The 13806-nt window shown below is 26.0% G+C and overlaps 1 protein-coding gene across 7 annotated transcripts in view; it reads right to left on the reverse strand.

The window, feature by feature from the left end:
- Positions 1 to 1832: 1832 nt before the first annotated feature.
- Positions 1833 to 13806, reverse strand: part of LOC126903052 (synaptic vesicle glycoprotein 2B) — a 34733-nt gene continuing 22759 nt past the window's right edge. For 4 of the 7 annotated variants that reach the window (XM_050680988.1, XM_050680985.1, XM_050680982.1 and 1 more), the window contains 13 exons: positions 11497 to 11671; positions 4866 to 4925; positions 4688 to 4789; positions 4460 to 4621; positions 4235 to 4397; positions 4056 to 4177; positions 3759 to 3997; positions 3539 to 3708; positions 3378 to 3474; positions 3132 to 3300; positions 2888 to 3047; positions 2701 to 2828; positions 1834 to 2615 (listed from right to left, as the gene is read on the reverse strand). In XM_050680988.1, the coding sequence (XP_050536945.1) occupies positions 2560 to 2615; positions 2701 to 2828; positions 2888 to 3047; positions 3132 to 3300; positions 3378 to 3474; positions 3539 to 3708; positions 3759 to 3997; positions 4056 to 4177; positions 4235 to 4397; positions 4460 to 4621; positions 4688 to 4789; positions 4866 to 4925; positions 11497 to 11533 (1665 nt within the window). In that variant the 5' untranslated portion in view covers positions 11534 to 11671 and the 3' untranslated portion in view covers positions 1834 to 2559. Of the gene's footprint in view, positions 2616 to 2700; positions 2829 to 2887; positions 3048 to 3131; positions 3301 to 3377; positions 3475 to 3538; positions 3709 to 3758; positions 3998 to 4055; positions 4178 to 4234; positions 4398 to 4459; positions 4622 to 4687; positions 4790 to 4865; positions 4926 to 10615; positions 11399 to 11496; positions 11672 to 11781; positions 12255 to 12947; positions 12967 to 13806 lie in introns of those variants that run through there. The other 3 variants (XM_050680987.1, XM_050680984.1, XM_050680989.1) reach the window with 3 other exon arrangements.

Genomic DNA, 13806 nt, shown 5'->3' on the forward strand with positions numbered 1-13806 from the left:
ATAAACCAAATAGAATAGAAATACCATAATTAATATAATTAAATATAAGGTAATTATAAAAATATTTTTAATTACTATTTGTGATCAATTTGACGTATCGTTGCATAAAAATTTGCATAAAAGCAAAAACTAAGAAACATGTATGTTTCTTTTCAATACAAGTTTTGTGAAAATTGTTTACAATTTCTAGAATGAATACTCAAATTTTAAAGCAGATTAATTTATGTTTAGACAGGACAGGACAACAGCCATTTTTCTATCAACAATATTTAAGTGAATTCATTATGGAATTTCGGCGATGATTCCGAATCTGACTTTCGATTTTTTCCGTCACGTCTAGTTTTTGGTATAATTACTAATTAATAATTAAAGAATTAAATCATGACAAAACATGGACAATTTTTTTTTACTTTTGTAATATAATTTGATTATGTTAAAAAAGATTTGTGTAAAATGTAGAAATTAATACAACTATAATCATTTTTATAGACTTTTAAGTTGATGAGCACTTTTCAGAATAAAAATCTAAATTTCCACTGTAACTATATTTGTTTTTATCTTATAATTATGAAATTGCTTACAGTTATTCAACTATTTGTAACACAAAAGTAAAAAAAATTTTGCAAATAATATTTAGTCACTTATATGAAAAAAAACAAGTATTAAATTATAAAATAGTAATATTAAAAATTTTCAGTTTTTTTTTTCAAATATTTTTTTTTTAATAATTGTGCTTTTTCCTATTATTTTAAGTAAAACACAAACATTTTTTTTTTTTTGAATATAAATAGATATTAACTAAGGTTATTGTAAAAATAGTTACAGTGAAAAAATCAGATTATAAGCTTGATTATATCCCCAATTAATAAAAACTAAATTATAAAATATATCATTAAAAATAAAAACAAATAATTCTTTATATTAACTTAAGGAAATTTTAAATTAACTCATCTACGTTCAAAATTATTATTACAAAACTATGACCTGGTAGATGAAGTTTAATTTATATTTAACGTTAATCATTTAAAGTTAATCAACTCTTTATATAAAAATTGAAATTAAAAGAGAAGTCATTTTCTTTTTTCTAGATATCTATGGAAAAATAATATCAATTAGATTTAATTAAAATAAACCTGTACACCTGCATTTAAACTTAAGTTCACTATTCTAACTAAAAAGGAGAAACAAACACAAGTTTCACTAATTTAAATCAACTTTAAGCAATATATAAATTGATTACTTTGCCTTTCAAATACTTAATACACAAATATAAATTTAATAATATATAAAATCGAATTAATAATGTTGGTTACTTAATTATTTAAGGTATTTCTATTCAAAAGTTAATACCAATGTGAATCAATTCCTATTCTAATATTTTCAATTATCATTTTTCAAATAAAATCAAAAAATATCCCATTCTTTATTTACCATATAAAAATCAAGTTTAAAACAGTTTTAAAAACATTATCTTTTAATTAACACATAAATAATAATCACATAAATCTTTTATACATATTTTGTACAAATAACTTTAATATAAAATGTATTACTAGAGATCTTATTAAAAAAAGAAAATGTATAGTAATAACTTATTTGTCTTGTAAAAATACATTTTATTCATAATTCAAAAACCTAACTTCATCATAAAATTATTACAAATTAATATTTTCATTATATCTTAATACTGAAAAATCACATACAAATATCAATTTAGTGTGAACTAAATTTCTATGATGTTAAGTTCAATTTTTATATGAATGTATGCAACCAAATATTATTATTATATTTAATATAATATTTTACAAAAACAAATATAACTCTAGATAAATAATAAATCAAGCGCATAATTTTGAATTCCTTACATTTAATGGTTTTCAATTTTGAGCACAAAATATATAAAGTAAATACTGTTTGTATAAATAAATACTTATATGTAATTTCTATCATTAAGAGCATAAGCACTTCAATCATTTTGTTATGAACTGTTATTTTATAATTTTTTATTTATAAAATTGATAAAGATAGTTCTTTTATAATAAATAATAATTGCCGCATTATCAACAATCTGGTTAATATGTCCTAACAATTCCACAAAAATATTTAATTGTTATCATAGCATAAAATTATGTACATAATTTATCATTGTAATATAAAAATTATAAATGATAAAACTGAAAATAATAATTTTATAAAAGGTCTTTTCTTTTATATCTATGAATTTAAATAACTAATAATAACTAAATAACCTGTGTCACAATTAATTTAAAAAAAATTGTGCATTTACAAATTTGGTGTAAAAAATATATTTAAAAAAAGTATGGTCTATGAAATAACTATACAAAATCAAATAAATTTTACACATAATATAGCACCATTGAATCAGAAAATGATGCAATAATATTAAATTCTATTTTTATTTATATATTCTTTTAAATTAATTTATATATACTGTAAGTGCAAACATAAAAACTAGCACAATTTATTCTCTGTCTGTTAATTAAATGTAAGTTCTTTATTATAAATTAATTTTTCAATTTTAAAAAATATTCTTTAAGGTCACGTAAGTGGTTCTCTTGTTGTATTTGGCAACATCAGACATAAAAGTCCACCTCCTAAAAAAATTATTATTTAGATAATCTAATGTGAATTGAAAATTTTCGTGAAACTAGTATTATACATACTACACGATATTCTTACCTATAAGAAGCACTGCTACTATGTAAGTAGGTAATGGACAGTAAAGATCCAACAATGTAGCAATTACAATATTACCAATAATACCACCAAGACGAGCAGCTACCATTGATATTGCCATACCAGTAGCTCTTTAAAAATAATTTATAAATATAAATACAGAACAAATTTATTGAAACAACAAAATTACCTTAAGTTTGTGGGAAATATTTCAGTAATCAAGCAATCTAATGCAGCATTACCACAACTTATAACACTACTAAAAATAGCTGATATTATAAGATTCTGTTTTTTATTTGTAATAAGTGACATACCAACAGCACAAATTCCTGAAGCCATTGTGCTGAAAACTAAATTATTAAAATTATGCAAATAATAAAACATAAATGTTATAAATCACATATGTATCATAAAGAAATTACACAGTAATTTACCTAAAAAGAATTTTCTTCCTAAAGTGTCCATTCCCAAAACTGCAAGAATATTACTAGGTATTGCTGCAGCAACAGTAATTAATGATTCTAGAAATACACTGCTTTCAATTTTATCAGAACATAAATCAACATGTGAATGAGATCCACTATTTACAACAAAATCAGTTACCTAAATTTTGTTAGTATCCAGTTAGTAATCTAAATAAAAGAAAATATAAATCTTATTTTGAACATATAATAATATACCTGACAAACATAAGCATTTTCACTGCCATTATGAGCACGTGCAAACTCATCAAATCTATGAAAAAGCTCAGGAAACCACATCATTAGACCATAATATCTAAAAAAATGGATTTAGTTGATACTACAATTCAATAATTAAAAATGCTATAAACCATTAATACCCAATGTGGAAACTGAGATTAATCACAATGGATATCCAAGTATACTTTAATATAGGAGGCATAAACAATAACTTTGTGTTTTGGGCAACTTCATCAGTCATTTTTTTAAAAGACTTCTTTTTTAATTTTTCTTGGTCTAAAGCACTTCCCTTAGTAATCAAGCTTTTTACCTAGAATTTTTAGATTAATAAAAGAATAAAAAAATTTCAATAAAACTTACTGGGTACATTTCTGGATCATTGCCGGTATTTACAGCATAAATTTTTTTAAAAACTTTTAATGCTTCGGCATGATTATTTTGAGCCAACAAAAATTTTGGACTTTCCGGTAAAAATAACAAGAAGATAGCAACAAGAACACTAGGAATAGCACAAATGGCTAAAAATATTCTCCATGAGTTATATAAAAATAATGGAGACTTTATACCAATTTCTTGAGGTATAATAATCCAAGCAAGTGCTAAAACATACAATAAATTATCAATGATACAAGAAAAATATGCTATTTTAAGGCTTACTTGCAACAAATAAATTTCCTAGAGTCCAGAATGCTGCCATAGAGCTTAACATAGTGCCCCGTTTATACTTTGGCTGAAACTCAGCAAAGTAAGACCATATAACTGGACCACTTCCTCCCAATCTGTAAGAAATAATTAAGATAAAATAAATGAATAAGTCAATATCTCAATGTACTAACGCAGCTCCATTAAGGAATCTAAAGAACATGAAGACGCTATATGATTGTGCAAATGTAGATGCAAATATACAAAGGGCATTCATAAAACTAATGACAATAAGAACTTTTCGACGGCCAAGTGCATCAGCTAGAGAGCCCCAAATATAGGCTCCTGCCATCATACCTAAGAAATATTAAAAATTATGCATAATTTAAGTCAATTTAACTCAAAATAAGTAAACATACCTATAAAAATGATTGAGTTAAGCCATCCTTTTGATGAGGTATTTAACTTCAAGTCACACTGAGCAGATGGTAATATAAATGACATACAAATAACATCCATTTCCTCACTGGTACTAACAAAGCCACACACAACCAAAAGTAAATAATGAAATTTTCCATATCCTAAATTCAATTATTGAGATTTAATTTACGACAGTTAACATTTTATTAGTTGTGAATAAAAACAACCTGTAAGTTCAATTGCATTTTCAAAATCTGCCACTTCTTTACTTTGGAATGCACCATTTTCAATGCCTTCTAATTTTTTATCAAGTCGATCTATAGTTCCACCTTTAAATAAAACTTATTTTAATTATTTAATATCTAATATTTTAAATATTAGTAGAATTTTAATGTTAAAATTTACCTTTAATTTTTAGATCGATGGTTTCCTGATTCTTCACTCTTCCATTGTTAAACTTTACATCTGTAAAAAAAGAATAAATCAACTGACAGTTCAAATAACATAATTTTTTATATTAAAAGCTAAACAGGCAACTATATATTGTAGATGTAAAGGTTATTCACGTAAAAAACAAACAAAAATGTTGACACATAATTTATAGTTCCATAATTATTGTTTTTTTTTTTATCAATCGAAATAAATAATAGAAAATTTCTCAACTTTATAGAAATTTAGTTCAATATAAATTTAGCTTAGTATTTTTTATATTAGAACGTAGTACGAAAAATTATTTTATAGAATTCTATATTTGAGTCAATGGTAATTCTGTGATTACTAAAATAAATTCATACGTGATTTTTTCATAAAAACTTTAAAAAAACCATTTTGAATTCATTCCAATAACTAAGTAAAAAATTGTAAGATTATAATTATCCCTATTGTTTGCATAAATGTTAACTATGCTTACACACTTTCGGAGGTTTTATAATTAAGCATTTCTACGAAATTATGTAGTTCTTCTGTTAAAATTATCGTTCGTATATTATGATAAAAGAACATAATAATTTACACAAATAATTTTTTACAACTCAAATGTAGTCGCTTCAATAAAATATAGGATACAACACTTCCTTGCACGTAGTCCAATTCAAAGGCCGAATTCATCAACGGTAACAATCACGAGTGCCGTCACTTACATACACAACAAAGCCATACATATACACACCTCTTGTGATGCAGTCGACAATGTTGCCAGTGATTTATTTATACAGTAACTAAGTTTACTACACTACTACTATAATCATTAAAAAAACTACACGATAAAACGTTTTTGGCTGGTTCGAAGTTCACGATTCCAATAATGATATATGTTGGAATTAATGACAAGAAAGGAATTGACACAAAAAGATATTTCGAAAAGATTATTTTAAACCGATATCAGTTATATTGGCTTTTACGTTTAATTCAACAATTCATTTATCTCAAACGATTAGTATATTATAAACGTATAAATGATAACTTATTTATCACCGTTAACATAGTAAATAGAAGAAAGAACAATATTCGATTAAATTCAACGTTTATGTTCACTAATTATAAAATGATGGGAAAAGATTTTATGACATAATTATCCAACAATAAATAAATTAAAATAAAATACAGTCATTCATAAGATAACGAACAAAGACTAGCTGGAACATAAAAAAACTACGAATAAAAATTGGATCAAATAATAAATGTAATCCGATAAAATCCAGAGACGGGCAAAACCTTTTTTTTTTGTCGTGAAATATTTTCAAAAGACTTAAAATACACTTAATATACTTTAAGAGAAAAACAAATTTATTAAAATAAAAAAATACTTTTTTTTTAAGAATATTTATCAATAATAAATGATTATTATCGGGGCTTATGACTTCATTCATTTATAAAACCAGATATGGAATATATTATACCAGAGGCCAAATTTTTTTTGCGAGACCATAGAAAAGTTTTTTTTTATAAAAACTGCAGGTGATAAACAAAATAATAATAATCAGTATTGAAATCGTTTTTTTCGGTTTTTAGAAAACTATTCTCAGTCCCTGATTATAATACTTATATGCAAGTACTGATATCATTTGATTTGTTTGTGGGTTCGATTTCGGTTTTAAAACCCGGTTTTGGGTTGAATGTGTTTCGGTTTTGATTAGGAAAACCAGAAGAACTTGGTTTTGACCGGTTTCAGTCTCTAATAATAAAAAAAATTTAAAATATTTAAATTTATTTTATCAATTAGGCGGAATAAAAGACTAGACTGCTTTGCAGGCCCCTATTACTCGTGAGCCCGGGAGCCATGGCCCTCCCTAATCCGAGCCTCTATGAAGTTTATTTTAATCATCCTGAGTACATCAATAATAAATAGTCATGTTAGTTTGTCTTAACACTAAACAGTGTATATTAATTAGACATTTTTAGGAGATATAGGATTCATAATTTAATAATTGTTTATGTAATTTAAAAAACATTTAATAAAAAACAGAAATTACATAAAACCTACCTAATTGATAGAAAAAATACTTTAGAGTATTTATCGAGTAATATATTTTGCCCTATTTATTAACTTGATACTAATTAAATCAAATAATAATTAGGTACATTCCAACAAAAACATTTACACGTTTAACAAAAACATATTTGTTTCAAAAATAATACATTTTTTAATCTAACCATGCTATTATTATTAATATAAAAGAATTAACAACACCATGGTTGGGTTAAAATAAAAATACTTTTAAAAAAAAAGATTAGTTAACCGGCTAAGCTACTGATTAAACAACCCGATTGATGTAGAAAATGTCGATTTTTAATAGAATAATTGTTACTACAAATGTAGCCACTAATTTACAATAATTTTTTAATTTAATAAGATATGTCTACAGAATATTAAAGAAATTAATATTCGTTTATTTCATCAAAAAGGCTTAGTTAAATGTTTTTTTTTTTTTTAAGAATATTGTAGTTTATGCATTTGAAGACTTATCAATGATTTCAGTGTATGTTATAAAAAAATGTTTAGGAGAGAAAAATACTGAATAGAGTTCATGGAAAAGGATTGTACATAAGGCTACATTGTAATCAATTTTAGAAGTACTTTAATATTTCGATATATGAATTATGTTCTGCCGGCGCTAAATTTATGTAATAAAGACTTTTTTAACCATTTTAATACACGCAGATTTTTTGAAGTTTTCCATTTATATATAGCATATTTTTATACTGGTGATATAATTCTAAGATAAATATTATTCCAGTAATTGACAATACAAAACATGATTTTATAATAAATTGACATAAACTCTTTTTCTTAAAAATTAAGATAATACATTTGCGTCGCCAAATACATAACATGGAAAAATAGTTTTAATGAACTGTTGATGTCACCTTCGTAATTAAAGTGATAAAAAATATAAAAATTAATTTGAGGTATTAAAAAAATGACAGGAACATAAAATTGGTTTATTTATCTATTAATTTATCTCTCTATTTATTAATTATAATTTTGTACTATTTTAAACGACGATAAAGAGGCTTGGAAGATCAGCAATGAATTTTAAACAATAAATAGAAAACTATTTTGATAAAAATATGAAGTTACACAAAAGTTATTCTATTTCAGCTGAACTTTCTATTATAACTATAATTGAAATGTCTATCAATAGATAATTAATTGTAAGGAATTAAAAAATATACATTTTGTATTTTTTACATGATAAATATTCTAAAAAACGCAATAATAGAAAAAAATAAACATTAAGTTCGAAAATTTTAAAAAGCTGCAACTTTATTTTTTAAAGATTTTTTTAGTAGTTTTTGAGTGAAAAAAATTAACAGCCCTATGAATATTTTGACGATTAAGTCAATGCTGTAATTAATTTTGGCGTATGCCACCTAATAAGTTATTTAACTAATTGTGAAGAAAGTCACAAATACATTGAGATTCCTTTTGACGCTATCCTCTCAATTCCTCATAAAATAATAAGTTTTTTTACATTTCTTTTATAAACAATGTCTTGCTTATGCCAATTAGTCCACAGTGTATATATATACACTATCCTCTAGGGATATCTTTTTGAATCATTATATCAAATTTAAAAATTATTATTTATTTTATTAATTAAATCCAATACTCAGCCCAAAATAATTAAAATTTATAAGCAAGTAATTTAAATAGTCACATTTTCTATAGTAAATTTTTTTTTCCGAAATATTTCTAAATATATTATAAATTACAAAAACAATGAATACTTTTACTAAAAAAATTAATTTTACATAAAATATTGGTATTTTGAATAAATGTATATTTCTCATTGTTTTCTAGAATTAAAAAGACTATACAAATTGCATGATTTAGATTAATTAATTTTTTTTTTTAGATAGATAAGAATTTAATAGTATTCTCACCAGGATATTTAAATTAAGTATTCTGCCAAAATGATAAATGAGAGAAAAAGCAGCATCCGTGCTTCACTTCCAGTCTATATTATAATAAAATGCGAATAAATTCTTAAGTATTCGTTCAAAAGTATCACTTTTAGTAGTCACTTTCTTAAATAGTTTTCTATTTTTTAAGCTAGTTTAATATATTTATTGCCTTAAAAAAAAAAAAATAAATAAAGTTAACACCTCTATAAGAAACAAATGGTGAATATAAAAATGATTCTATAATAGATAAAAGAAAATATAAATGGACTTTTTGTGGGCTAATAGGTATAAACAAAAGAAAATTTTATCAACGATTTCGTTTAAATTTTATAATTTAAAAAATTATTGTTAATTTTTAATTGGTTTATAACAAATAAATGGAGATATAATGCAACAAACAAAAAAACGAAAATTGTGTCAAAAGCATTATTTTAAGAGAAATTGAGTGACTAACGTTAAAATATTTTCCTGTACTTTGCAAATTACGATTGGTCCATCAGTCATGAATGCTAATTTTTTTTATATCACAAAAACTACTAAAAAAAATTTTTTTTATAAAAATAAAATACAGTTTTTTAAAATCTTAAGTATATTTTTTTCATATTTGGTATTTTTCCCCCAGATATTTGACATGTAATATATATATATATATATATTTGAGTTCTTCGCAAATTTTTCGATTGGTAAAATTGTCATAATTATGAGATAAAATGAAATAATTTTTTTGTAAAAAAAATCAGACTAACTATTTTTGTGTTAATTTCATAATTATTACAATACAATATAATTAATATTGCTACCAATAGATAAAAATGTTTGTTTTTTACATAAAAAAATCGGGAAAAGCACAATTATTAATTTAAAAAGATTTGAAACTCAACTATTAAAATTTAATATTTAATAGTTTTTAATTAATACTACTTAAATTAATAATTTAATACTTGGTTTTTTTGATTTCCATATTGAGTGACTAATCGTAATTTGCAAAATATTTCAGACTTTTTCGTTACAAATAGTTGAATAACTGTAAGCAATTTCATAATTATAAGATAAAAATAATAATAGTTACAATAGAAAGTTCAGCTTTTTTTTCCTGAAAAATGCCCAGCAAATGTCAAATTTAAAACGAGTTAAATTTGACGGATAATCCCTAATTTTTGACAACTCTTTCATCAAACTATGTTAGAAAAAATAAATATTTTTCCTTTTTTCCATAATGATTTCATTGATTAATTACTAATTAGTGATTTTTTCAAAAACTAGATGTAATGGAAAAAATCTGAATCCAGATTCAGAATTAGCGTTAAAACTTCCAGTAAAATCGCCTAATATTGTAGACAACGAAAAATGTACATTTGTAGTCCTGAGTAATTATTAAGATATTATTAGAATAAAAACTGTACATTATACATGTGTATGTTATTTTAAGTGTAAATTAAAATGAAACACATTAACGATATAATGATTTTAAAAATGTATGATGCAATTGACTAAGTGTAATTATAGGACGTATCAGTGCCGAAGTAATCAATTATCGTTGGGTTTGACGGGCAATAAGAGTTGTAGTAATCACTTAGTCACCAAATTATTGCTACACCTTAATATCGTACACTGAATTTTGGAGAATAGCAAAAGCAGTAAATTTTAATAAATACCATGTTAGTTGACGATTTTTCATCTTCCTTCCATAACAATTTCAATACAAGCCGTTAAATTTACACGAATTAAGTTGACTGCCAATTACTTACCGTTAGCTATTAAAAATCATTGTGCGTTTAAGATTTCGGGAACACGGTTTTGGATTCCGTAGTTACAAAAAATCAAAACACCAATGTTTCGTATCAGTTCAAATACAATAGTCAGTGTTCTACAAATGCCAAATTTACACGAGAATGTGACTGTAAGCATTCCATAACGAAGACAGATTAGCGCACATAAATGTGGTGCTTGTACAAGTTAACACAACAGTATTGTCTCTTCCGAGTACATCCAAATAGCAACTACCGGAGTCAAACATTAACATTTACAATCGCGTATACCATTAATTGTCGATTATATTCTGACACTAAATAGTCAGAGCCCTTACGTGTACGTGTATATGTTGTCGCACTGTGAAGAAAACGCCCCGACAAGATGGAAATCAAAAGAAATGGTCGGTTTTTTTTTTTTCTGTAAATTTCGAAATACAAGCGATTTTTTCTCTCTTATCAACGGTTAGGTCGCGTTGACCGATGATAAAAGTTCCCTGTGTGTGTCGGCAGGCAAACATCATTGTTGTGACACGAGTTTACAATAAAACATAACGCAACACACGTTTAAACGGCGTACAATCGAAAGCAAACAACATAAACACGCGAACGTGCGTAATCACGACCGTTTTTTATACGATTGTCGAAAAATAATCGCAGTTTACAATAATTGGTCGTAGCACTTCATTAGCGTCGCAGCGACTTTTTCAGGCACGTCGAACAACTGACGGAAATCGCAGTAGATCAATTAGCCTAGTGTATGTGTTAACCGATTGCGCACTACAAATTAATGTGTCGAGTGTTGATATTCAAAACTCTGTGGCGCGGAAAACCCAATGCACTAGTTTTCATCTTGAATATAAAAATAACGAAAATTTTACCTGGACCGTTGTTGGATCCACTGTGATCTACCACCATTGTTGTGTTTGTGGTCAGTGCAAACCGGACCCACACAGGTTTTGTTTGTACTTGACGGGTATCATAAAACTGGTATCATAACTTATCTCTAACCGGTCGTGTGGACGAGAGTTTTTCTGGAGGCAACGTCCAATTCATCTGCAAAACACATTAAACGTCTAGGATTATAAAAGTCGGATGTGTCCAATAGGATTGCACGGGCCGCGCGTTCAACGAGTGGACCACTACTGACCACCGACCGCTCTCACCTTAGGAGCCACAGAAAATGAAACGCTCGTGAGTAAAAAAAAAAAACAATACCAGTCGACTTTGATTAGGTGGTAGTTACTCGGGACCAAAACAACGCGCGTCCCCGCTGGTTGGTCGAGTTCATTAGAATGTGGAATGAAAGGCTGTACTGAGCGAAGAGCTGCAGCGGAACGAGATTTTTACACACATGTACACAGGAGAGAGGAGTGTGCAGACCTTGAAATGGACAGCCGCCTCGGGCCTCGTACGAAAATCAGATTGTCAATCCACTCTGATGATAATACCATCATCACGATTATTAATGAGCTGCGGTAATTTAAAAAACCACGGACAATTTGTCAAGTATAACCCTTAATTGGTTACATTTAAGTAACACAAACATGATGATACTGACCATTGATCGAGAATTACGCAAATGTATTCTGCGGTCACTTTTTCAGGGGCAGATTTAAACAAATTTATGTCAATGTGTAAAAGCCATTCACGGATTGTCGTATTATTTAATGTATTCACACATTTATCATAAAAAACATGGATATATTCTAAGTAAAATTTTTACTAACGAAATTTACGCTTTAATCAATTACCCTAAATTTACTGAACCTATTACTTGAGGTGCGATAATAGAATTTTGATTAATTAGAGCACATTTTATTATCATCTAACATCTGTGTCAACACGAAATTTTAAATAAGTTTTAAATATTTTTTTATATTTCAAAATGTGTCAACTAGAAGGTCTATTGTTTTTTTTTTTTTTTTGGGGGTTTTACCCAATTTGATTTATAAATTCAAAAATATAAATTGATTTATCTAAAGCATGCTTTCTTGTTTACCAATAGTGTAAGAATCGTTTAATGATAAAAAAAAATTATAAATATATATAATACTCAAAAATATTTTTCTTTTTCTATAACAAAATTGGACTGCTTAAGAACCTAGGACCACAAAAACTTCTCAACAAATAATGATATGAATTCACTATGTATTATGAAATTCTGTTGTAATTACTATTGATCACTTATCATTGTATATCAATAAATGTCTGACTTTTCATTTTGATATGTTATAATAAGCACGATACAAATAATAAATAAAATAAAAAAGTTATAACAAGAAAAAATAAAATTTTAAAAAAATATATAAAAATTTTGCTATATGTTTACCTGATAATTTCAATACCAATTATAGTTATTACTATTTTAATACTACTATGTTCAAAAACTTGCTAACTTTTTAAAAAAAAAATTGTTTAGATACAGTCAGTAAAATACAAATTTTATTGTTGAAATGTACATAATATTCTCGGCATTCCACAAATATGTAATTTATTAAGAATAATACTGCAACACGTTGTAGTTTTCGAAACAACCAACAATTATTATTTTTTATTCGAGTTTATATTTGATTAGCTAATCTAACTACGAAAGTACTCCATTAATGACCCTGCATAAAATAATTGAAGTAAAACAATTTCAAGATGCAAAAAACATGTGCAAAGTAAATAATTGTCTCGTCGTATGTTACACACTTTGTGCGCCGAAAAATAACCAATAACGTGCACATAAAAAAACTGTCGAACAACTCTAAGAATGGAGTTTCAAAAATGTTCGTTTACTGCACAGCACATCATATTAATTATGATATCATTAACAAACTCAATGCAATCAAACAATAATTCATATTAAATTAGCATTAAGATTAATTAATAACATCTCATAAATTAAAAACATAGAAATATAATGTTTATTTAATCGACAAACACCACACTGTAACGCAATTTAATAGCTAGATACTACTTAATCTACATATTGACGAGTGTAATTTAATAAAAAAGTAAATTGTATTTCCCCTGAACAATTTTAATGTTAACCTTTGTTTTGGCGCATTACCATTTGAAAGCTTTGAATTTCCTGCAATTTACCTCTCATCGGAATCAAACTGTGTGTGCAACTAGGCTAATAGGACGTAAGTTATGCGCGTCTAAGGTACGCTGCATAACGTGTAAAAAAACGATCATACTTA

This window comes from Daktulosphaira vitifoliae, unplaced genomic scaffold, assembly GCF_025091365.1.
Source record: "Daktulosphaira vitifoliae isolate Bord-2020 unplaced genomic scaffold, ASM2509136v1 Scaffold_3, whole genome shotgun sequence".
In the NCBI taxonomy this organism is placed as follows: domain Eukaryota; kingdom Metazoa; phylum Arthropoda; class Insecta; order Hemiptera; family Phylloxeridae; genus Daktulosphaira; species Daktulosphaira vitifoliae.